Raw genomic sequence first — 25883 nt, 5'->3', positions numbered from 1 at the left:
TGGAATTTATTTGTAATAATATTGAGGCTTGTACTGTTGGTTGGAGAAAACAAACATTGTGAAGGCATTACTTTGGGCCCATGGTAATTGGGACACCCAAACCCAATAATCAATCAATTAATTGAAAATAATGAGCTGATGAATGAAAATGATTGATAATTAATTGTTCAAAATGACCCCCATTTCAACCAATTACCAAAGTAACATATCTTACATTAATGCATGAGTATCCTAATGATAATAATCAAATGATATGACATATAATAGTTTAACAGCAACAGGGTGCATGTTTCTACTTAATACAACATTTTCATGATGACATACTTGTATTAAAGCAACATTCTCAATGAATAACGTTTACGTGTGTACTGTATGCTACTTTTAGGATATGAATACTTCTATCGTCCGCCATTGACATAAAACCTAAAGCACATAAATACCAAATTAATTTATTCAAGGTAACTTTTAAAGGAGATGTATGGAGCTAGTATGTAGCACACCATAAATATGCCCTTCGTATTATAATCTACAAATGTACCTTTACGTCTTAAGGTGCATACAAAATCTAGAATAATATGTTATGTGTAATAAAGATTGTATATGATGATAGCATTGTGTATTGTTTTATTTAAGTTCACATTACGCGAGTGTTTATTTTCTTTTTATTCAGGCGACATCTGTAACTTCAACGGGTCTTCTTTTGGGTCCTTAACGTGGCATTAATAAACAAATATGGCGGCGAGGTTTTGAGCTTCACAGTTGATCCGTCTTTTGGAAGTTTAAAATGACTATTCCAGGTCAATAAGCAGAATATTTACTTCATGCATAATTATTGCTGTATTGCCTGCAGTATTTTCGGCGTGAAGCTGTAAAATGAGCGGCTGGGCCGGCTTTTCTGACGAGGAGTTACGGAAGATGCAGCCGAAAGGTGACATATCTTCCTGCTAATTATAGCCTTGGAAGTTAGCTACTGACTCTAGCTTCCCCACTTGTTGACATGTTTTGAAATAAAAACGTTACATTAAGTCTAAATCATTTAGTGTGAAAATTTTTCTGCTGCATGTGTTTCCAGACGCGATGGCCGCTGCGGCTGCCCGGGGACGAAAGCCGGCTCCAGCCAACCGGAGTCGACAGCAGATACAGCGGGAGAAGGCTCTTCAGATGGCCGCTCAAAAAAACGGGTCTCCTTGTCTCCCACCGGAGCAACAACTCACCAAACCGCCGCCGAGGGAAGAGCCTGAACCTCAGCCCACAGCCCCTGGCAGCAGCTCCGGCTGTCAGACAGGAGGTGCAGCCTAAACCAAGCGAGATAAAGCCGGCTCCAGAAGAGGAGATCCCGGCCGTCAAAGAGCTGGAGAAACAAGAGGTGGCACTGTTAGTATGTTTTCATTATTGTACCTACTGCTGGGATTTCACTACATTTGGTTGACAATTTAGTTTCCAGATAACAGTTTTTCCATCCCTTTCCTGTCCAGTGAAAACCATTTATCTACAGATATGTTGCTTTTAAATGTTTGTGATTAATTATACAACTTCTTAAGCCTAATATACAAGTTAAAAAGCCTCTTGGATCAGCTGTAAGTGCATTGTCACAAAGCTGAAAACAGGGCTGTTTTTCTAACCTTATTTTTTTATGAGATAATTGGTTCTTACAGGACATTGACAAAGCTACAAACATATGATGCTTTAGAATATGATGCATATGCATTGATGAAGATTAAACTACCCAACGATATTAAAGGAGTTTAAATTAGAACACTATACACTTTACATCAGTAAAATGCAACGTGCACTTTAAGGCAGCAGTAATATTGATACTGATAGGATCATTATACAGCACAATGACTCCTATTTTTTCTAATCACTACTTATGTGTAAGTTACTTATATGTTTTGGGGTTTCTACTGATGCTTTAAACTTGATGTATCTACGTTGTTTTTGAATAACCACCAATTTAACCTTTCTGCTGGATTCGAGGCAACTTTTGTTTACTTTGCATCAAGCTGCCTTTGCATACTTGTTTTGAACTATTTCTGCCAAAGGAGACCCAAACCTCCTTTCATGCTGTGGATTTAGTTTTTGTTGGGCATTTAAAAAATATAAATGCATTTTGGTGTGTTCATTTCTCTGTGTTTGATTACAGACGGGAACAAACACGTCTGGAGCATCTGCAGCAAGAGCAAAAGCTAATCGAAGAGAGGAATAAGCGCAAGAAAGCTCTGCTGACAAAAACTATCGCTGAGAAGTAAGTCTGGATATCTTGTGGCACTGTAGTGTGCAACCTGTTTTCATGAAATTAAGCCCAACATTAAGGCCAAATGAAGAAATATAAGTTTTTTGTATCTTCCACAGGTCCAAACAGACTCAGGCAGAGGCTGTGAAGCTGAAGAGGATCCAGAAGGAGCTCCAGGACCCTCGATGACATGGTTTCCAATGATATCGGCATCCTAAGAAGCCGGATAGAACAGGCCAGCTGGGAGTTCTCCGGTGCCAGGTAGAGAGAGACATCTTGTGATAATAACCAACTCTAGAAACTAAGCTAAGGTTGTGCACATGACAACAGCTACAGACTCAGGCTCAGGAATCCAAATCAGAAAAATCGCCAAATCTTCCCTGGCTGTAGGCTCCTATAGAGTCGTGAAGGAATGAGTCATAACACCTCGAATTGAGTTGGCATATGTCGGTAAGATGCCTGAAATAAGTTCTGTAGTTAATACAAGATCAATACATTTTCATATGTTCTATGACATACAATGCGTCAGTAAATACCCCACTCATCTGTCCAAAGCTTCTATGTAGCATCATAACAGCGATTGCTTACCATTGACCAAATGAGACTACTAAACGTCATCACAATGAACACTAGTCCGCCTTTAGTTTAGCAGCGGTGACGCAAAATCACATGAGTGATGGAGTTTGTTCATAGCCTCATGTTAGCATTTTTTACTTCTGCTGATTGCATTTAGGTTTAAAAAAAGAAGGCAGTGGTGTTAATATGTGGAGATTATCCTGCTGAACAAAACATGCAAGTATCATAAATGTTCTGCCATTCTGCCACGGATGTTATTTTCTATAATTTACTGAAATCTCTACTTTACTAATTTACTGAAATGGCCCTTGCAATGCTAACTACAAAAATATGTAGTCACTGCAACACTTCATACAAGCCCTTATTCAAGTGTTAGAGAGATTTAGACCCCGTTTACACGAGGACGAAGCGGGTTGTATCCGCATAGTTTCTCTTGCGTATAGCCCTTTCGTTCACACGAGGCCGTAACAAAACGATAGAAACGGACCCCGCAAACGATAACGAGTCAAGTTGGATAGAGCTGCAAACGGAACGCTCTGGGGGGGCAAACGGCTCCGTGTAATCGCCTGTATACGATCATTTTCTGATAACGATGAAATAGCCCCGCCTCCCTCTCCCCACGTCTCCTTCTCCCCACGTCTCCTTCTCCCCACGTCTCCCTCTCCCCACGTCTCCCTCTCCCCACGTCTCCCTCTCCCCATGTCTCCTGCTCAGAGATCAGCTGCTGGGCTGTCAGAAGAGGGGGAGGAAAAGAGAGGCTCCGTTTATTATTCTTATATTATTATATAGAGTTGTTATCAATTTGTTTTAAAGCTCAATAAATAACAAAGAAGACCTCTGACCGGCACTTTTCTAATTTTGTCCGGAAGATTTCAACTTTAACGGACATGTTGACCGGCGGACAAAAATGTTAACGGAAACTCTGCCGCACGGTTCCCTCGTCCCCTGGAAGAGGCGGAGAGGTGGGTGTTTTTCATCTGCTGGTGGACTAACAGGAGAGATTTACAGCAGGAGAACACGCCGTCCACCGCGGAAAATAAACAGAAGGGCAACCATGCTTCTTCGCTGCTTTTGGTGTATTTTGTGGCGGCAGCAGCGCCACCAACGGTGTTTCAGGGCCGGTTCGGAGCTGGAGCTTGAAAAGCACAGTTTTTTTCCTGTTCACACCGCAGCGGAGCAGCCTCTTAGCTCTGGAATCCGGTTCGTTTCAAGCACCAACATTTTTTCCGGCTAGAGCAAAAGCACCACATACGTCACGCTTACGTCGAGGCGGGGGCAGAGACAGATCAACTCCTGAACAACAACAAAAGCCGGCGTTTTATCCAGCTTGTACACAACGATGGAGAAACTTAACAAGCAGCAGTGGTCCACTGAAGAGACTAGCTACCTGGGAATCTGGTCTTCCGAAGAGGTGCAGAGGAAGCTGGAGCACAATCGGCCATTGTTGTTGTTGTCGGTGTGAGCTGTGAGGGGTTTCCGCGCGGTTTGGCTATATGAAGCAGGCACGCAAACGGTTACGTCATGACGCAAACGATGACGCAATGACGCAGCACCAGTCGGACACCGAAGAACCGGTTCTGAACCGAATGCGTGTGAACCGAAAATGCATACGGTGTGTAAACGTTCCCGTGTAAATGGGGTCTTAGGCCCCGGCCACACGAGGACGAAAACGGCTAAACGCATAGGATTAACGCAAACGCAATCGCAAACAAGCTTCCGTCCACACGCAATAGTTATCCGGATAGTGTCTGCCCACACGAGACAGCTCCGTTTAGCTCCAACTGCTGGAGAAGCTGCAGTACATATGCAGGAGCCTGTACGTGGCGCTGTAACTTCCTCCACAAAAGCATCGAAGAAGCATGGTTGTCATGGTTGCCCTTCTGTTTATTCTCCGCGGTGGGGGCCGAGGGAACCGGGCAGAGTTTTTCGCCAGTCAACGTGTATTAAAGTTGAAATCTTCCAGACAAAATTATAAAAGTGCCGGTCAAAGGTCTTCTTTGTTATTTATTGAGCTTTAAAACAAATGAATAACGACTCTATATAATATAATAATAAAATACACGGAGCCTCTCTTTTTCCTCCCTCTCTTTGGACAGTGCCAGTGTCTGTCTCATGCAGCAGCTGATCCAGTAATAAGTGACACGGCCGACAGTAAAAATAAACATATCTATAACTAGTTTAGGTAGTTTGAGAGGTAATTAAAATAGCTAAGGGTGATGATCTGACTTGAAGTGTGTGTTTTGCTCCGTTCACCGCCGCATCACAGCGGAAGGAGCTGCAGGTGAGCAGAGCTGCGTGTCTCCGTCCTGTCAGATTAGACTTCACTCGCGTTTAGGTCCATATCGAGAGAAAGCTAAATAATCTGAATTCAGTGTGCAGTTTAATTTGACGCGGGGGTGAGCAGCAGAGGTGGGGAGAGGCGGGGCTATTTGCCTCATCATTATCAGAAAATGATCGTATAGGGCGTACACACGGAGCCGTTGGACCCCCCCAGAGCGTTGCGTATGCCGTTCTATCCACCTTGGGACCCGTTATCGTTTCCGCAGTCGTTTAGTGCCGTATTCGGTCGTCCTCGTGTGGCCGAATGGTCTATATGACACTAAACAGTAACGCAAACGACCGTTTTCGTCCTCGTGTGGCCGGGGGCCTTAGAAACAGGCATCTATCAAACTTCTTTAGTGTTTCAATTTGAGCCAAGAAAAGGGGGCAGCTCTATATGTAAAGTACTTACAATCCCAATGGCCCATTCACACTGTGATAGTGGCGCTCTTGCAGAATCATTGCATGTTAATTAGATGAGTCTCATAAAATGTTACCTTCTTTTTGTGGATGTCAAACGTTGGGGCAAATGGCTGGATTAATGTAGCACAGTATGCAGAATAAAATGCAGACAGACACATCATCAACTCACTATATTAATCTGCTGTCATATTTAAAAACATGTTTAAATGTGCTCAAACCTCAGATTCAAAACAACCGGCTCTGAATGCAACAAAATGTGTGTATTCTGCAAGATTTCAGGTTGTACTCTGATTGCTTGGGAGCTGCTGCAACATTTTGAAGCAAGCTGTCTTTAGTCTGTAACGCTCTAAATCAATTGGTTGACATGTCTGTTATGACCTGGCTCAAAAGGCCACAACCATATCAATGGTTAATAAAATATGTTTATTTAAGCAAACAATTCAAATTAATTAAAGTGCAAAGTAAGTAAAGCATGAGGTGTGGACGTCAGTGGTATCAGTAGTGTAAATGCAGGGTGAGGGTCGCATGGACATGTATGTGTGAGGGGGTTGAGGTGCACAAAGTAAAGCAACTGATGTAACTAATAGCATACTCAACAGAGCCGGGTGCCTGTAGGAAAAAGCAGAGAGGCTTTAAGTAGCTGCAGGGCACCAGACCCATGTGCCCTGAGTTACTGCAATCAAGGCTGGACACAGCACAGCCACACCCTCTCCAGATGAACCCACAGGGGCATCACATGTCTCATAGTGACACCTACTGTAGGACCAGTGTTTTGGATACATAATCAAAGCTTTCACTGTTTCTCTCACTATTCTGAACTCTCCTCAAGGACAGACCAGCATCACAGAGTGTAGGCTTGAGTAGCCATAAAGAGAGCTGACACCCTGCCACTGTTGAATTTCATTTGCAAACTTTTATTGAGGAAGCGACAACTCTACTTATTAAGTTTACTTCAACATGATGAAACATATGAGGTTTTGGGGTTTGCTAAAACACACTTCAACATGTGGACAGATGAGATGTCATACAACTGCCACCAAGTTCTCAGGATTTGTTTTCTTCTAAACACCATATTTTACAGAGATTTGAATTAAAAAAAAATTGCATATAATAAACTGGACTTTCACTGTTAATGCTGCCCCCTGCAGATGGATTCCAGTATTCCTGTATTCTTCCAACGCTTGTTATCCACATGTTCTCAAACACTGAAAAACAGCAGACTCTGATCCGATGATCTCGAGAGCCAACACACAGAGACTAATGAAACAGGATTAGAACTAAAACCCTGAATAAAAAGCTAAATGTAACCAACATAATTAGTTATTTTACTCTTCTTGATCAGTGCGGCCTAAAAACTTTCGCTGCAGTCACAGAATGTGTAAAGTGTGATTTAAAATATTGTTTGTTTTTTCTTCCAGCAATTACCCAGAGCCGCTTTGTTTGACCTTGTAGCCGTGATTTCCTCATTCAGTCTCTTGTGTAGCCAGATTAGCGCAAAGTCATGAAACGCTCTTCATTACGGATGTTTGTATAATGGGAAGAGGACCTGACCTTCACACAGTCATCTCACTGGATTGTGTTAGGATTATGTTGATACAATCAATTGTGTAGATTTCGCTGAGGTACAACATAAACCCCCCCTCCGAGGAGAAATATTTGACATCATCTGTTTTAGTTACTGCAGCGTGTCCAAACTGCATGTGACGTCCTGTTCCTCGCAATTAAATAGTTTCTGCATTCAGAGATCGTTGGAGGAATCATGCGGGTTTGTGCCAATACAATACCATAGTTTTATAAAGATCTTCTCTACATAACATATTTTGACATTTCACAAAACAAAAGGCTCTCAAATGTTAGAATTGGAAAATTCTGAATCTGATCAGTCCAACTAAGTTGCTTAACATATCATCAATAAAAAATGCAATCTATACTTCAAAGAATATTGTTTGAAGCTGATGAGCTGTTTCTACAACAAACAGTCCAAAATGTAAATATATATTCAATGTGAAAAGGGATCTAAAACAGAAGAAAGAAATCGGACAAGAAGCTGGAACCAAAGTATACTAGACATTTGTTTTCCTGTTCAAACTAATCGGTTAAATGATCATATCACCAAATTCTCAAATGTTTTTTTCCCAACACTACTTAGCCATGTCCTTAATATGTTTGCTGAATATTTTCTCTCAAAAATATAGGAATCCTCGCTTTATTTCTGTCCATCTTTTACACTCACGTGGTTAAGTTTTCACATAAAGAAAGCATTAAGAGGTGACATGATGAGCACTGACAAACTGGAGCTCCTCTTAGGGATTGATACAAGTCTTACGTTTTACATTTGAATTCATTGTATGTAAAAGATAAATATGATGGACAATGCATCATTTAAATAAAAAGTTGTGCAGCCTTGTTCTATTTAACATTTCCTTTCCATGTTCCCTCAGAAAGCGCTATGAGAAGGCGGAGGTGGAGTACGTGCAGAGCAAGCTGGACCTGCACAAGAAGACGGAGGTGAAGGAGCAGCTGACGGAGCACCTCTGCGCCATCATCCAGCAGAACGAGCTGCGCAAGGCCCACAAGCTGGAGGAGCTGATGCAGCAGCTGCACCTTCAGACCACCGAGGAAGAGCTGGAGAAGCAGAGAGAGGAGGAGAGAGGAGGCTGTGTGGAGACGCAGAAAAAAACAAAACAAGAAAACGGCTCGCTGGAGAAACAGGAGGGAACAGTGCGATCGAGTGAGGACTGTAAACCCACAGAGGAGGAGGAGGAGAACGGAGGTGACGTCCAGCAGGAGCACCACCCGATGACTGAACCACCAAAGACCGAACAAGACTGGAAAAAACTGGAAAACGGTTTTCAGAGTGAACTTGTGGCCTCCTGATGCCAAAGAGACAGACAATAGTGGGACTATTGCACAAACTGCACTGTAGGCATTCATTTAAAAACACTACCACCTTTTCCACTGTATGCTAGATGTGGAACGCAATGATGTATCATCCAGACCAACAGTTCTCCCAAAAATGACACTTTTACGCTACTAAATATTAGTGCGAAATACGTTTTGGTTCCTCATAGGGAGGCGCTCGGGGGGAATGGAACAGGGCTTCTGTCCTGCATCCGTTGTCTTTATGGCTTGGGTTTTGGTTATTACATTTTGAAAAATTAAGCACATCCTTTTTCAGTTATTCACCAAGATGACATTTTTATAGCAGCTTCACATTTTGTCATATTTATCCCATATGGGCTAAAACAGTGAATCAGCAATCACACATACTGTAATGTGGGCAGTCTTGCACGTCCATCAAAAGGCTTTTGTTGTTGCAGATTAGCAGCGTTTTACTACATCAAACAGCTGCTCAGATTAATAATCATGTGTACTGATGTTTTGATCATATAGTTACTGTTTTTAGTCGGCGTCTAATGGATTAGTAAAATATTTGCCAATTATTTTAATAATTGTAAAAATGGCAGAAACAACTATTGCGTACCAATTATTGAGATGTCCTGCTTTTCTTTTATTTATATCATATTTATGTGAATAGTTTTGGATTGACGGAACAAGACATTTAAAGACCTTTGAGGAACTGGGATAGATATTCTTCATCATTTTCTGACATTTTATTTACCAAACTAATAATCAGAAGTTGTTTACGCCTATTTCTTTCATGGCTTGTATTTAGGCAACACTTGTGAACTTGGAAGTCTTTTGTGGGGTAAATGATAGAACATTTCAAAGGGCCCTCAGTGTGTGTACCTGCAGGGCCAGACAGAATCATATTCAGCTGCTGAGTCATTTGGAGTATCTTGCAACCATTATCCTCAGTCGGTTTGCTTTTTACGTCTTCCAAAAGAAAGAAATCTCTTCTTCCAAACATGTGGTTTTACATCTCTGTGAGCACAGGTTGTACTCCGAAGTTCTTGGTCGTTGTGGGCGACAGTGAAAGATGGGTCCCGTTTACTTCCTGGAGAGTCTCAGTTTCACGCCGATGGGAAGGAGGTATGAATCCATTTGTATTCCTTCTGTCTCATGTGTTGTAGATGAACATGTTAGGCCGGCGCGGGCTCGTGTTTCACAAAGCTAATTCTGGTCTTGTCAGTGCAGTGGAGGAGCAGCGGGCCTCCTGAAGGGTAAGATGATATCTGCTAATGTATGTACAGATGCTTTCAGCTGCATGGGATTCTGCAGTTTACTTTCTCTGGCTGCACAATGTGTCGAACATAATATATATGATAACAATCTGATGTTAAACTTCAAATATGTGGGCCTGAGCGCCTGATTGTAAGCATTTAAAGTGATGGGGTAAATATTTTAAAAAGGTGATATTTTACTAAAATAAATTCTTTAAAACAAAGTGTGTTTTTCTTGTATTTTGTGCTCATTTTAGATAATGACTTATCAGGACTGAAGCTCCTGGAAGGAATTTAACACGGGGAGCACTTTGGGACTCTCATCGCTTTTGCAAGTGGTTTTTGAAAGTGCAGTAAGTGTTTCTGTAAAGCGCTTTGAGATTTTACAGCGCTCCGGTCACATCTGGCCGTCTGAAGGGAGAGGCAGTAAAAGCAGCCTTTTTAATTAGTCGGGAGGTAGAAGCTCGGAGAGGGAGAGTGACCACCGTCCTGTCTGTCCCAGCCCCAAGGTCAACGTTTGAAGTCCCCCGCAGCAGATTTGGGATCAGGTTCAGCCAAATTATAATCAGATAAATAGGACTGAATGATGTCATACCAAAACACACTGTAGGAATGTAATGACATAGATTTACTTGGTCAATTTTGAGTTACTTTAGTGTTTCCTTTTATACTACATTAGCCACACGTCTTCTCCACTAGATTTACTTGCAGATTTAAACTCTTCTCAATAATGATGATGCTTTAATGTCCTGATGCTAGCAGCAATACATCCATACCAAGAGATTGAAGTCCTCAATTTAAGCTTTCCCTTAAAAGATACTTGTTTTAAACATTTTTTCTCTTTATTTTTTTCATGAAAAGCAAGTTATAGACTTTTCATTACTTGATAAAGTTGGATTCCATCAGTAATACACATTTTAAAATGCCTCTTGATGCATCAATAATAGTAATAATAAAAAAGAGAATATAATTCATAAATCGAAACAAAGAATAAAAACGTTTTATGCACAATGGCCCTTTTCAGATTGTTAAGTGCTCTGCTGTTGAGTAACATTTGTATATGTGTTTAGTAGATGCACAACACAAACACAAACGAAGCTTCTTTACATTTTGATTTTCACATGATCCTATACCCACTGCTTCATTTTAAAATGGGAATAATGATAATTGTCAGAACTCCTTTGAGGGGGGGCCTTTTGAAAAGAAAGTGTGCTCTGGATTATGACAAGAGAAAAATGAAAAGATACAGGCTGCTGATATTAGGGCATCCAGCCGGGCTCCAAATTGCAGAAATGGCTTATAGAAATACATTTCCATTGGGGAGAAGTGTGTTTCTGTGCGTGTGTGTGTGTTGGGCCGGACTTCAGAGAGCGGAGGGTTTATAAAGTAAAGTGTGATTTATGTGGCGCTGGCGTCCCCCGACAGGTCGAGAGAGACTCTGAAACCCGAGAAGTTCGAGAGCCATAGAAAAAAAAAACCCAAATCAAGTTTTCCTGAAAACCTCAACCATCTGGAGCCTTCACCTTTATATCAACTGAACTCTGAACCCACTGTCGGTACAGCATGAAGACACAGAAAAACAGTGACAATAAATACTATAAGGAGGCGGCCCACTATCGGGAAGTAGTCCCATGCCCCTTTTATTTGTTATGGCAATCAACACAATCTACATTTAGCTGCTCTATTATTAACATGCTAATTTCTACGTTTGATTTAAACCTTCACTGTTGTAGCCGAATTAAGGATACATCCCATTAAAAACCCATCGATGTTTTCAATATACATTATTTTGCGCAGTGATATGAAAATTGGACTCTTTCTAAGTAAAAATAGAGGAAGTTTAACCTAATTTGGCTTAGTGACACTTAAATATAGGCTATAATTGTAACAAATTCGATACATATGCGAATTAATGTGTATTATGAGAGGAAAACAAACTAAAATATATATCAATAATTAAGAAACATTTGTGGTTTGGAAAATATTTGTTCATTAATTTATATTTAAAACGAACCAAACTCTCAAATAAATGAACCCACTAATGAACTGATTGTGTATTTTGGTTAAATCTTTGCGGTGTTAAACGGGTTTTTTTTCGCGGGCTTTGGGGTTTTGTAATAATGAGAGAGAGTTCGGCTGAATTAATTTCACACGGCCTTGCTGTGTAAACCCTCCGTGTTGTTTTAATCAGGAGCAGATTGGCTGTTTTATGTCGGGACGCCACAGACCGTTTACAGTTTCAGCAGGGCAGCGCGAGCCGCCTGCAACAATGGAAACAACAGCAGAACAAAACGTGTCGTAAAATATAAAGAGGGGACACAGATAGCTCGTATAAGTAGGGCTACGTTTACTCACAATTAAACGCAATTACTGGCGGTGTAGTATTTATATATTTTTTGCTAGGCTACACCACATTTATCTGACAGCTGGAGTTCATTTGCAGATCATATCATAACAAAGCAGTTTTTTCAACAAAAAAACGTTTTCTGGTTTATTTCAGCTCGATCCCATAGATGCATTGATCTCTGGCATAATGTGGAGAGTTGTATTTCTGTCAGGCCATGAGCACGTGATCCGTCAGCCTAATTGGATGCGCGGGAATAGATAAAGGTTGTTTTTAAGCGCAGGTAAAATATCAATTATTTTACGGGTTTTTACCTTAATTTGGGGGATTTATTTGTTTTATTAACACATTCGTCAATTATTTTTGCAATTATAAAATCTAATTTGACAAGGCACTAAGTGGAATTAAATTAAGAACCTTTGCCTTTACCTTTTTTTCGTTGAAAATGTGAATCGGAATCCGCTTCATTACCACATAGATTTAGACATACTGAATTTCTTCTATATATTAAAGATAATTCAGGGTAGGTTAAGGTAGCCTGTAAGATAAGAGATAATGGAGGAGGGACATTTACAACAGCAATCGTAAATAAAGAAAAAAATAATTAACAAAACTAGTCTACAGTACATTACCTTACCAATATTACCCAAGTGACATAGCAGACTTAGGTAAAAGTAGCAATAGCATACAATATATAAAAAACACCCATTACATAGTTCTGCATCCAAAGCATACTTAGTGCAAAATCAGCAAAAATGTACATTTAAACATTAAAAGTAAACATATGTATTATGCACAATAGACATTTCCCGTTTTTTTTCATTCCTGTGTCCTTCATATTTTCATATACTTTGTATAGCCTATAGTTCAAAGTAAAACAATCTAATGAACATAAACAACTAATCACATGTTCTGTGTGTAAAATCTGCAAATCTTACTACAAATGTGATAGTTTCCCTCTAAAAGGGGAGGACATTTAAGTATTAAGTGGCGTAAAATAAATACTCAAGAAGAAGTGGCCCCCGAATACCCAAGTGCCTACTTTGATTAGGCCTTAATGAATGTAGTAATATTCCACCACGAGGCAGCAAATCTAAACATAACTTTACATTGGTGTTATTATTTCAGTTATTATTACTTTTTTATTTTTCATTACCCTATATTCTGGAAATGTAATATGTGTGAATGCAGGATGGTTAAAGGAATTATCTTTTTTTTTACAATTCCAATGATTGTTAATTACATGATATAAGTTGTTTTGTTTGTTCAGGTGTGTTGTGTTTATGTGTGGATCCGAGGTAGAATAGCCAATGCTCACAGTACTAATGGGGATCCTTATAAAGACATACAAATATCCTTTATATGATGTGAAAAGTAAGGGATGTGAGTACTTCCTGCGTGTTTAACAAAACCGGCCAGCTAACATTTGTTCTGCTGCATTGTTATGTGACCCAGCTCCAGCGCCTCTGGATCTGTAATCAGCTCAGAGTGTGTGAGTGGGATCTGCTGAGAGGAGTCCCGGTGCAGCTCTGCAATCAGCCAGCAGCCAGGGGAGCGTGTCTGCAACATGTGCTCCTGCACAGGATGTGGAGAGTCAACAAGGAGGCCATTTACTCCCAATTAGGGAAATAAAACAGGACAGGGGCCAAAGCGCTGCTCCAATCAGCACCAGGGGTCAGTGGACAGCGGCGGCGGCAGGGTGGCGACATCCTCACCTTCATCACCTTCAACATCATCGTCCTCCTCAGCCCGGGGCCAGACCTGCACTGAGAGACTGAGTTGATGCAGGACCAGCTGAGAAAGGAAGCACATTAACACCATGAAGGTATGTTATTTCACTTTGATTGACAGGTCTGGGGAAGTTTTTAAATCCAAATGATTACTACAGTGTACACACACCCAACCCTAAACCACACACACAAGTCAAAGTAATCTAGTGCATTTAAAACACAACCTAAAGAGAAGTATTAGCATAATGTTATATTAGAAAATCAACACTGAGTTTAAAAGCATGTAAGCAGCATTTTAATTATTGCATACTTAATTTAACTACTTTATATGGTGCTTTACTCTATTTCTGCTCCTTTAAAAGTCACACGAACAACTATGAAACCAATATGTTTGCATTCCTGTTATATCTAAAGCCATTCACTGTTTTTGTAAAGGGTTACTTGTTAAATAGTGATGTTAAATGTTACTGTTTATGAATATTTTTGCTATGGTATTTTGAGAGATTAGCAACAATTATTCTATTGGTCAATAATAAGTATCAGAGATCCTTGATTGGTCCCACAGCGGGGACATTTAGGCTACAGCGTTTCAGCCAGAAGCCAGTACAGACAAAATGCAAACATATTTAGTAGAGTACAGGGGTAACATTAAATAAAGAGGTAAACACACCTTAAAGAAAAAGAAAACACATGGAACGAAAAATAATATCATTATAAAGCAGTATTTAAAAAATTAAGTGAACATATACAAAGCAATGGTAGCTCAGTTAGCAGCCAGTGACAACTTTAACAGTGTGTAAAAGTGTACATTGCACATAGCACAGTCATCTCAACAATGGTATCGAGTACTAAAAGCATTAATAAAGTAGTATTACATAAATACTATACATTATGTATTGCACACAGTGTTTTTGCACAACAGAGTTGTTATAGTTAGTTGTGTGCGATGATCCACCATGAGCCGTAGTCTGACTGCTGCAGGAAGTCATTCCTATTGATGAATTGCTTTTAAAAATAGGCTTTAAAAATGGTCAGATATTCTATATAATGTTACATTTATTCTGCTTTTAGTTTGAATTATCTATTGCTTGCTACATGTTTTTTCATGTTATGCTTGTTGGAATATTATAACATGAGTAATGCATGACCAATACCCCCCACATCCTTGTGAAATGTCATATAAGTAGGCCTGTAATTGCTTTTTTCAATCATCCGGATTTCACTCACTGCAATGCAATAGCCCTAATCCTACACGCTGCATAAAGACACTGTGTATTCACCTGCCTGCTGAATTCACCTCATTAAGATTTACGCCGGCCCCCGAGGGTCAGCAGGTTTCTGTGGGTTCACCGTTCAGTTACCACCCACGGTGTCCCCGAGCCGGACCAGACTAACCCCTGGTACGGACCCTCATTATCCCGGTTCAGCCTCTCAGCCCTGACATGAGTTAAAGTGTGCAGTTTCATGACTCTGTGTGATCATTTCAAACTCAGGAAACCAATTTAATGAAGCTCTGCATTCATGTATGATCATCCACTTTTCTGGCCATGTTGATACTGTATCAGAAGATTTATGTGACACACTCTATCGTAGTGAAATGTGAGCCCAGGGCCCGCCTGTCAGACTCGTACTGTGTGTCTGAGTGAGGCTGTGTCAGTGATGAAACACTTGGAGACTTGGATGAAGTGTTGCTTCAGATTTAGGGATTAAATACACTCCTACTTTGTGTTGAGAAAGAAAATGACAGAAAATAGGTCGTCAAAGTTTGGCTGCAGACAAAAATTCCCAGGACGCAAAGTGACACTCACATGGTTCAATTTGGCTGAACACAAAGGCGCTAATATTCTGTTGGTGTCATCGAACATGGGCCCATTTCATTCTTCACAATATGAAGTAACTATGGGTTGAATCAGTAACAATTACAAATACATTATAGATCCTGTATGTGTGTGTGAAGACTGAAATGATGCTGGTTGACAGGTGAACAGATTTTGAACCCTCTGTTTTATGATAACCAGAGCAACGAAAAGAAAGAAGGAAATCAGCAGTGTTGAAGAAGTTTTGCAAGACTCAAACAATGAAAATAATATTTAGTTTGCAAGCAACAATACTCAGGGTTACTGAATTCCTCCGAGACAACTCTGTGATGTTTGGCTGCATAAACTAAATGTGAAGTCTTCAGAAGTTGTTCCCGATTACTAAAATGATCATAAAATCTTGACAGCTCACAATTCTGTTACATTTTACAATTAACCTCTGAATCTTTATACGTCCATATCATGCAATAATGGATTCTTAATGATTGATTCTGCCGCTGATGTTTTTCTGATTTGTTTTGTTTAGAACACATTTTTTACATGTGCTTTATTAATAAACATGCTTGATCTGCTAATTTGACAAACCATTTAGAGTTATTTTAATTAGATAAAGCTTGACTGCTTGTAGCAAACATTTAATAACCTTTCAAATCAGCTATTTGTTATGAAGTCTACAACGCTATCTGCTATTTGGCCAAATGAACTCAACGCAGAAGGACAGATTAGTCCTCCATGCACCAATGTATTCATCCGATGGAGATGTTTAGCACCAAAGCCCATTTCAGCCTTTTTTTCACAGACTCGTCCTGCTAACGTCAGCTCTGCAGGATGGCATTTTCCTTTCAGATATGTTTAGACGTTTCCATTCGCTAAAGACAAACTTGTAGCAGCCGGAGCAAACAGGCCACTTTCACATCGACTCTGAACAAAGAATAGGGGCCCTGGAGGAAAGACTGTGAGTCTGAGACATGGGGAGGCCTTTTTTTCTTTTTTTCCCTCTGCCCTAGCTGGCACCGGAATGGACTTGTAGGCAGGAAAAGAGAATCTGGGGGGAAAACTAATGATGAAAAAGTCTACTCTATCCCTGTGCCTTCATTAAATACATGGAAAGAACGAGAGAGGCACATCTGGATTCAATCTGCGTCCCTTTGATGGCATCAAGTGTTCTTTTCCCAGATCAGGGGCTGGAAGCTACGGGATGTCTATGGCAGCTTGGAGCCCAGAGTCGACTCCTGCCATCTGAACACATGAAACCCCCAACTAAACCCCCCCCCGCATCACCTTTACTATCCAGCTCCCTCCATTACTTCATCCCTTCACCCCCACCACCTCTCAAACCAACAGTTCAGTACCAACACTGAGGTGGGAAGGGTTGAAGACTCTCTACTTTCTCTGAATTTAGAGGGAAACACCTTCTCTTTACTCAACTGCATTCATCTGAGGGCTGGACTTAGTGCTCCCCTTTGCAGATTCGGTGGTACGTAACAGTAACAGGAGTTCTTGTGACCTTTATTTACTATTCACTAACTAACTATAACAACGTGGTACCCAGCATCCTATGGTGCAGAACAATTAAGCTAACCAGGAAATAGCAACAATAGGCAGTTCCTCGGAAAGCCACTTGAGGCTGGCTCCGATGGCGAGTACATTCCCTAAACCCACAAATACAAATGTAGAGCTGAAGTAAACATGATAAGGCCTTGTTGTAAAGAATGGTTTGGGCATCAAAAGCTAATGTACCAGTTCACTACAAAAGAGTTACACATTTGTTAAGGGCGTGGCCGCTTTGACTGACAGGTGGGTGCAGGACGCTAGCCGTAAACTGTCTTTTCTGCTGCGTCACCTGGACTGCCTCTGCTCCAGCGATGATCCACCTCTTTGCCTATTTTTGGATTAGACAGGTGTTAAAGGGTGTTGTCACTGTATTCATTCACGTAGATTAAATATAAATGGTATGCAGGTGTTATATGTTCAAACCTATATAAAAACCTCTTGGAGGTATGTCCTAAAGCCAACAGGAAGTCAGGCATTTTGACTTTACTGTGCAAATTTACGATGTTTTTTCTTTTGTTGCCATTTATACAGGTGTTGTACTTTTTGGGGACTTTTATTCTAACAAGAAACATTTGGGAGATATACATTTCTGGAAATGCCAACAACTCAGGGTTTGAAGGATAGGCGGGTCCATACTTTTCTCCTGCTCTGATTGGGTAAGCCTCTGAACAGAATCACACCTGTGAGCGAGGGACTGATTACACTGAGCCTGCAGCTGTTACAGTCAGGAGCTGTTTGGGTAGATATAACTGGATTAACCTCAGTGCAGCTGTTTGATACAAGTAATTAAAGGTCCCACGTCATGCTTTTCCGGTTATTACCCGTCCCCTTGTGTGTTATGAAGGTTTTTCTGCATGTAAACGGTCTGCAGAGTCACAAACCCTCAAAGTACACCCTGTAGCGAGTAAAACTCTAACACAGAAAAGACCTGTCGATGCTGCCCCAGAACGCCTCGTTGGAGATTTCTCTTTTTCTTCCTGGGTACAGTGACGTGCCCATACCCAAATGGACCCACGACCAATCCGCGGAGCTCCTCACACACACACACTCTGGGTGTTTCTCAATCGCGAGAATGCTGGCTTGGTAGTCGCGTACTTCCAAGTCACTTCCTTCAGAAACGAAGCATGTGTGCTTGCCACGGCTTCGGAAAACGAAGAAGAATGGAACAGGCTAACAAGTGTGCCACTCTCTCTCTAACGGTTTCAACATAAACTGTACCGAAAATAAATACCTCACGATGTCTATCTAATTATGAATTTGCTTTACTTTCACGGAACACATTTTTGGTGATAACAAACAAATGAACAAAAATATAAACGCAACACTTTTGTTTTTGCTCCCATTTTTCATGAGATGAACTCAAAGATTTAAAACATTTTCTATATACACAAAATAACCATTTCTCTCAAATATTGTTCACAAATCTGAAAAAAATCTGTGATAATGAGCACTTCTCCTTTGCCGAGATAATCCATCCCACCTCACAGGTGTGGCATATCAAGATGCTGATTAGACAGCATGATTATTGCACAGGTGTGCCTTAGAATGGCCACAATAAAAGGCCACTCTGAAACGTGCAGTTTTGCTTTATTGGGGGGGGTCTGGGGGGGTCCGAAAACCAGTCAGTATCTGGTGTGAGGGGTAGGGGTAGGGTAATAGTTGTGAATCGAGTGGCCTGTGTTCGTCGTCCATAACATACGCCTGCCCATACCATAACCCCACCACCACCATGGACGACGAACACAGGCCACTCGATTCACAACATTACCCTAACCCAGGGGTGCCCAACCTTTTTTGAACCGAGAGCTACTTTTAAAGTTGCCAGTCTGCCGAGATCTACCAGTCCAAATAGAGAGGCGTAGCCATTACTGACAGCCTACTACCAGGTAAATACACACTTCTACTTGTATAAAACTGACCTTTGTACGATTTATACTTCATAAAATACTGCAGATCCTTTATCTTACCTCTTTCTAATCTACACACATACAAGTATTTAACTGAAGTTACACAACAGTGTTGTTGATACAGAGTTGGAGTTTATTCACACATCACTATACAGTGGGTAATGTTTTCAAGAAGCATTGAACAGTGCTGCCACATATGACACAGGAACAAAGAAAAGACTCTGAACCCTTTCTTTGCCATTATATAAAAATAGTGTTGCTACAAAAGTATAAATGAGGCTTACTAATAAGACAACTCAGATCTGAAGCTACACAATAAAAAAGACAAAATTAATAGAATCAAACCCTTTTTTTGTTGCATTTTAGTAGATTATAAAAATAAATGCCTTTAAAATAGGATGCAAGCAACACTATCTTAACCTGAATTGATAATAGATTATAATCAATTTAAGTTTGCATTCTTATACCATTTTGTACAATAATTATAATGAATAAGTTCAAACAAGCTCAAACTTACAGCTGATTAATAACGGTATCTAACTTGAGTTTTTATCATATCAAAAACCTGTTGAAATGCTACTGTTATTTTTATTGAGCGTCGCAGCCTCCAGGAATGCTTCTTTCACAACTTCGCCGTCTTTGAAAGACTTCATGTGTTTCGCAAGAACGTGACTGACACGATAAGATGCTCTGGTATGCTTTCTGGTCTGCCTTGCTCTTGTTGTTGGGCCTGGTGAAAATGGACTGCTGTGCATTTAGCTGTCCTTTCAGGCCCCTCCCCTTTTGGGAGCGGAGGGCAGAATTAGGAGGGAATTCCGTCTCGTAGCGTTTGTGCACTGTTTTGAAATGCCGCTCCTAAATTACCCTTCTTCGATAAAGCCACGCTCGCATTGCAGATGAGACAGATGGACTTTGAATTGGAATAGATACAAAAATAATCATCCTCCCACTCGGAGTGAAAATTATATATGTTTTGCTTCTGCCATAATTGCGGTCTTGTGTGTGTGCGGACTGTCACTCCTGTTGACACGGACAACGTTAGCGAACTAGTGCACTGCCCACTGCCCACCAGCCACCCCCCGACACATGGGGTCACGCCGGCCAATCACAAAGCTTTGATGCGTTCAAGTGCATTATTCTGGCACAGGAAGATTATGTTACAGGACATTAACGATAAAACAGAATATTGTTGTTCTATTTTTAGACACATCTCGCGATCGACTGGGAATCTCCTCGATCGCGATCGACTGGTTGGGCACCCCTGCTGTCATTTTCTGGTTGCTAACAAACGCCATTGTAACCAGTGGCGGCGCCAGAGATTTTCTCTAGGGGGTGCTGTGGGGTAGCTTGAAGTTTCATAGAGGGTGCTCAAACATTAAGGGTTTCCCATTAATGCACCAGCGCTACAGTTGAATGTTCTACAGCAGGGGTGGGGAACCTCCGGCCTCCGGGCCGTATACGGCCCATGAGACAATTTGGTATGGCCCTCGAGGTAATTTATAAACACACGCAAAAAAGAAAAAAATGTAAGAAATCTAGACCGCAAAAAAATTAAACAAGCGAGTGCCTGTTTTTCCTGGCCAAGGTTAGGGTCCTTGAACACAACACGAGCATCACGTGGTACATGTCTCGTCTGACAGGGGTGCAGTTCTGACGGAGAGCACCAGAACGCCACTCTAGCACTTCAGAAATTGCAGTACCGATAACCCCCAAAACACACCAGGAGCGTCTGCGTCGTGTTACGGCCGCGCCGCGGCGGTCGTAAGGATCGCGGCCACTCTAGTCAATGGGTGCTATTACACCACACGCGCCGCGTTACGGCTCAGACGCGTCCCAGAAGCGGCTCAGCTCAGCGCTTCTCTAAAATTAGGATCAATCCTATTTTTGTCGCGGCGCAGCCGTAAGGTAAACTCCTCCCCCCATCCCCCCGTAGTCTTTCAAGTAGGAGAATACATGCCAGCGTTCTCCTCCGGTTTACAGGCACTGTAAATGATATATATAGAATAATTATGATGATGAATGCATATTTTTTTACCACTAAAATACAGCAACACATCTTTGATTCATGTCGTTTATAACTGGAATATTACAATTATTATTAACTGTGTCTGTAGTCTACAACACAACAAAATAGGAAATAACAACAATAAACACGATTTAAACAGACACAAACATAAACCATTTAACTACGTATAGCCTACTTACTTGTAGAAGTACAAATGTCCAGGAAATATTCCAAAATCAACAACAACTGCGAGGCTGCACACACGACGCTCCGCTTCCGCAACGTTTTGAAAAAGCGTCTGGTGTGTGTTGACGCAGGAGGAGGTCGCAGCGTGGCGCAGCCGCAACGTAACGCGGCGCAGACGCTCCTGGTGTGTTTTGGGGGTAAGGAGCCGTACACATGCCGCAGTTTCTGCGTGGCTGTGTCTTTAGTTGAAAGCCCAGTGGCGATCTGTTCATCTGTCATACTGATCATACAGTCAATAACTTTGTTGTTATTAGCATCTGGTTAGCTAGCTATGCTAACAAATATAAGAAGCTTTTTCTACAACCAGTGATCATTATAGTTATAAATAAATAAGAGAATAAAGTAAACAGGTATAAAATACTATATGACAGTAAAAAAAAGTTGTTATTAATAAAGAAGAATACAGTTTGAAAGGGGAGTGATTTGTAAAATGTCCATAAAGAAAAAGGAAATCTGTTTACAGTTCTGTTTCATATGGGTGTTGAGAGATGTATCCATAGATCTCCTAATTGTGATCTCAAAGTGCACCAAATTGATGCTTTTAACTTCAACATTTAAAAAAAAATCTTCCCGGGGGAGCATGCCCCCCGGACCCCCCTAGAGGGGGTTAGGTCCCCCCGCACTTAAATCATGTTCACATGGATAGGAAACTAAATACATTTGCACACATCTTGTGTCCATATCTTTCTGTTTTGGTGGTCACGCCACACCGTGCACGTGCATGCATACGCGAGTCATGGTGAGATATCTGGATTAAGAGGTTGCCTTTTCTTTGCACAGAATGAAGTGAATGGGCTGTGATTTTAGTTTTTTTAAGCAGAGGTCAATAATTTGTACGGCCCTCTGAGGATATTGTAAAAATTGAAATGGCCCTTGAGAGGAAAAAGGTTCCCCACCCCTGTTCTACAGCAACACTCCCCACACGCACACATAGTGTACCCGCGACTGTTACAATGAAGGCTCAATAATCAGCTCACGGCATATAGGTGTAAGCAGGGGTAAAGTGCTATTTTTACAAGTCGGGAATGGATCTCACCTCCTCTAGGAGGGTCCTCACCTCCTCTAGTGGGGTCCGGGGGCATGCTCCCCCGGGAAGATTTTTTTTTAAATATTGAAGTTAAAAGCATCAATCTGGTGCACTTTGAGGGCAAAATGAAGAGATATGGATACATCTCTCATCACCCATATGAAACAGAACTGTAAACAGATTTTCTATTTCTTTATAGATATTTTACAAATCACTATCACCTATTAAAACAAACCGTTTGAGACCCACTGAGATAACTAGAACTGAACTAGACTCTGAACTCTGAACTAGACTAAAGTGCAGGGACGTGCACATACATTTGGAGGGGCTATTGCTCTAAACTGGAAAAAGGGCCTCCCCCCAAAAAAAAATTACAACTAAATTGAACAGTAATTCACATCTCCTAACAAAATAAGCTAAGGCGACTATTGCATTCGGTGACTTGATTTTAAAAATGAAAACCAGGGAAATGTTTTGTTTTGCGGTCCATATCACATCAAAATATCTAATGTTAGTAACTATTAAAGACAAAATGGGGACAACTCTGTTCTAATGTAGCTTGACCATTGTAACTGCTGTGCAGTGCAGACATACTGATAAAATAGGGCCTCTAACTAATTACCTTAAATAAACTCACTAATTAATTAAACCAGTTCAATACGCATTATTCTTATTCTTATCATTCTTTATGAGCGCAGTAACGGTAAGGTATCTAATTACTTATTTATTTAGTATTCCATAACTTAATAACGGAGATGGTCAAACTAAAGTGGTAGAGACGTGGCAGAATTCCTACAATGAAGCGGGACAATGAACTGTTCACCCGTGAGAGGGCGATCAAGAAAAGAGAGCGAGCGGCCCCGTTGAGGGAGTTTACAGATGAAAAGACACAGAAAGACAGAAGCACAATAACAACAAGGCTATATTTAGGTGTTTTTTTGTAAATAACCGCCGGTATCAAGAGGAAGTAAAGTCCCCTGGTTTGTCCCTTATACCCTAACTGCCATGAGATAACTCAAAATCAAGTATCCAAAATCCGACACTAGAGGTGGTCTTTAACGCAGCGCAGATGACAGCGCTGACAAAGTGTGTTTCCCGCAGCGAGACGCTACAATACTAATTGTGGGCTTATCATGTTGATTCGGCCACAACAGAAAAAAGACAAACAAACTCTCGCTCTCTCCAGAGGGGCAGGTCAGCCAAAAAGGCCAAACGGGCCGTTGCCCGGGCAACATTAGCCCGTACCTGTGCACGTCTCTGCTAAAGTGAACTATCTAAACACTGAGAGAGTCCTTTACTTCACCTGAGCTGAGGTTATCTGAGACTCTCAGTTTGACAGGAGAGAGTTCTCCCTCCACCTTGTTGTTGAAAAAGCTCCTTATATCCGTTAGCTTGGCTAGCTAGCACCAGATGCTACCCACAACGATCTCCAGTAGTCGATACCCACCAGTGCGCGAGCTCTCTCACTCGCTCGCTCGCGCACGCACACAAAATGGCTCGTGCCACACACTCACAGAGCAGAGCTTGAATGAAACACAGAGACCCAGAAGTAAGCTACTTGTACTCACAAAGCATATTATGTGCAGAATCCCTCTCGCTTTCAGGTGGTTATGATTGAGTGTCCACACGTGGACGTTTAAGGACTAAAAAACGATTCATTTTTCACTTTGCTGTTAGCAAATAATTTGGCGCTCTAGCTAATAGGAAGTCACTCAAGTCACTCAAGTGCCTATGGATAGGTCAACAATCGAATGGGTGCTGGCCATTGGCCTAATCAAATCTCCTGTGTTGGCTTTATGTTTTTTGTCAAACATTTGTTTGTTTCACATTTACATTGATGTAATCAATATTTTTTCTAATTTAATTTAATTTAATAAAAATAATTTTCGAAAAAATACGGAAAAAAAAAAAACATTTCTTGGGGGTGCTTAGGGGGTGCTTTGGCAATCCTGGGGGGCAGGAGCTCCTACAAGCCGTTTAGGACAGAGAGTGAATACACCTACTATACAGAGATGCTGTATGAGAACCCAATGTGAGTTTGGAAAATTGCACAATATAAATCTATTCTAGTAGACCTCAACAATGGAATTATGATCAGTAGAAATGGCCATGACATGGGACCTTTAACATAAGTAGCAGCTAAATAAAATGTCATATATGTATCGGGAGCAACATTTCAGTTATGATTTCAACAAATGTAAGTCAAATATTTTCATGTATTTTTGCTATTGTTCTCCCCCCAAATCAGAAAAGCAGTAATAACAAAGTGTTCTGCATTCAAATGTTGAATCAGATAAAAGTACAAAACATACTAAGCTTAAAAAATGCTAAATGTTTTTGTCATGAGGGAAAATTTACATTTAATATATGTTACATTAATATAATTATGAATTATGGTGGTATAAGCTAATTGATATACTGGTTAGGTTAGTTAGATTGGAATAAACAAATTATTATCTTATTTTACCTTGTGAAAATACATCATAATGCTTTTATGAGTTTCACATTCCTCAATTAATCTGAATATATGTATCATTGCATAAATGCATCATACTTTTAAAATATTTTTTAAGATGAGTCACTTTCCATCTCTAGTGCTAACTTGTAGCTGAAAGAGTCTTAAAAGCGTTATAGAGCTGTATAGGGTTGATCTATTCTAGAGTCTGTGGGTGTGTTATGAGTGACACTTTTCGTAGGGGAGACTGGGGATGGTGGGCACACTTTTCAATTCCTGCGAAATACCAATGATATATTCCCAAATTAGGTAATTAATGGTTCATTTCATGATGTTCATTACCAACCAATTGTCCTAGTTGTGTGACATCACGCCATCCAACCCTACTCACATTGGAACCAATTCTGTGATGTAGGCTTTGTCTATTAACAAACAGGAACACATTTCCAATGTCTATCTAACACTGTTTTAAAATGGGCTATTTTTTATTTTCACAACTGAAATGATTCCCTAAAAAGATTGAGAGACGTTCAGGTGTGTCTTAACAAGAAACATTACATTTTTAAGTTTCATTTTTGTATCTGTTGACCGAAAATTTGGTTTGCACATTTAGGGGCCGCTGGTGGCCCTAAGCAGTTGCAGCTACATTAATTAATTCCAACCCCATTGACTATACATTTTATGTCATAGACTTAGCTGAACTCCTTCGTGTTCCCTGCTGCCCTGGCAACTGAGCCTCATGCAGTCAGATCTGTGGATAGACTGACTGGTACTGGTTAGGGTTTATTTAATTGGTGGCAGACCGCAGGACAGTCGGAGTGCTTTATCAACACAGAGCAGTGATAACAGCAGCATGTGTGTCTCCTGCTGCTGATCCCCAAACAGTCTCTCACACTCATTAGGCCTGAGCTTTGCCAGCATGGGGAACACAAACAGGCCGAAGCAGGGTGTTGATGGTGCTGATGGGGATGTTTTCTGCCTAAAAGGGGGGTGGTGAGGAGGAGGAGGAGGAGGAGGAGGAGGAGGAGGAGGAGGAGGAGGAGGAGGAGGAGGAGGAGGAGGAGGAGGAGGAGGAGGAGGAGGAGGAGGAGGAGGAGGAGGAGGAGGAGGAGGAGGAGGTGGT

At 41.0% G+C, this 25883-nt stretch overlaps 1 protein-coding gene across 1 annotated transcript; it reads left to right on the top strand.

Moving 5' to 3' along the window:
* The first annotated feature begins 731 nt into the window (after positions 1 to 731).
* gorab (golgin, rab6-interacting) lies at positions 732 to 9899 on the top strand. The gene is given in 7 exon segments (XM_034237554.1): positions 732 to 928; positions 1073 to 1248; positions 1250 to 1374; positions 2144 to 2245; positions 2353 to 2410; positions 2412 to 2494; positions 7993 to 9899. Coding segments are annotated over 7 exon segments (1035 nt in total). The 5' UTR covers positions 732 to 873; the 3' UTR covers positions 8429 to 9899.
* Positions 9900 to 25883: the final 15984 nt, after the last annotated feature.

Source organism: Gymnodraco acuticeps, unplaced genomic scaffold (assembly GCF_902827175.1).
Source record: "Gymnodraco acuticeps unplaced genomic scaffold, fGymAcu1.1, whole genome shotgun sequence".
NCBI classification, from domain to species: Eukaryota; Metazoa; Chordata; class Actinopteri; order Perciformes; family Bathydraconidae; genus Gymnodraco; species Gymnodraco acuticeps.
Note: the sequence above shows the minus strand (reverse complement) of the source record. Positions and strands in the feature narration are given on the sequence as shown.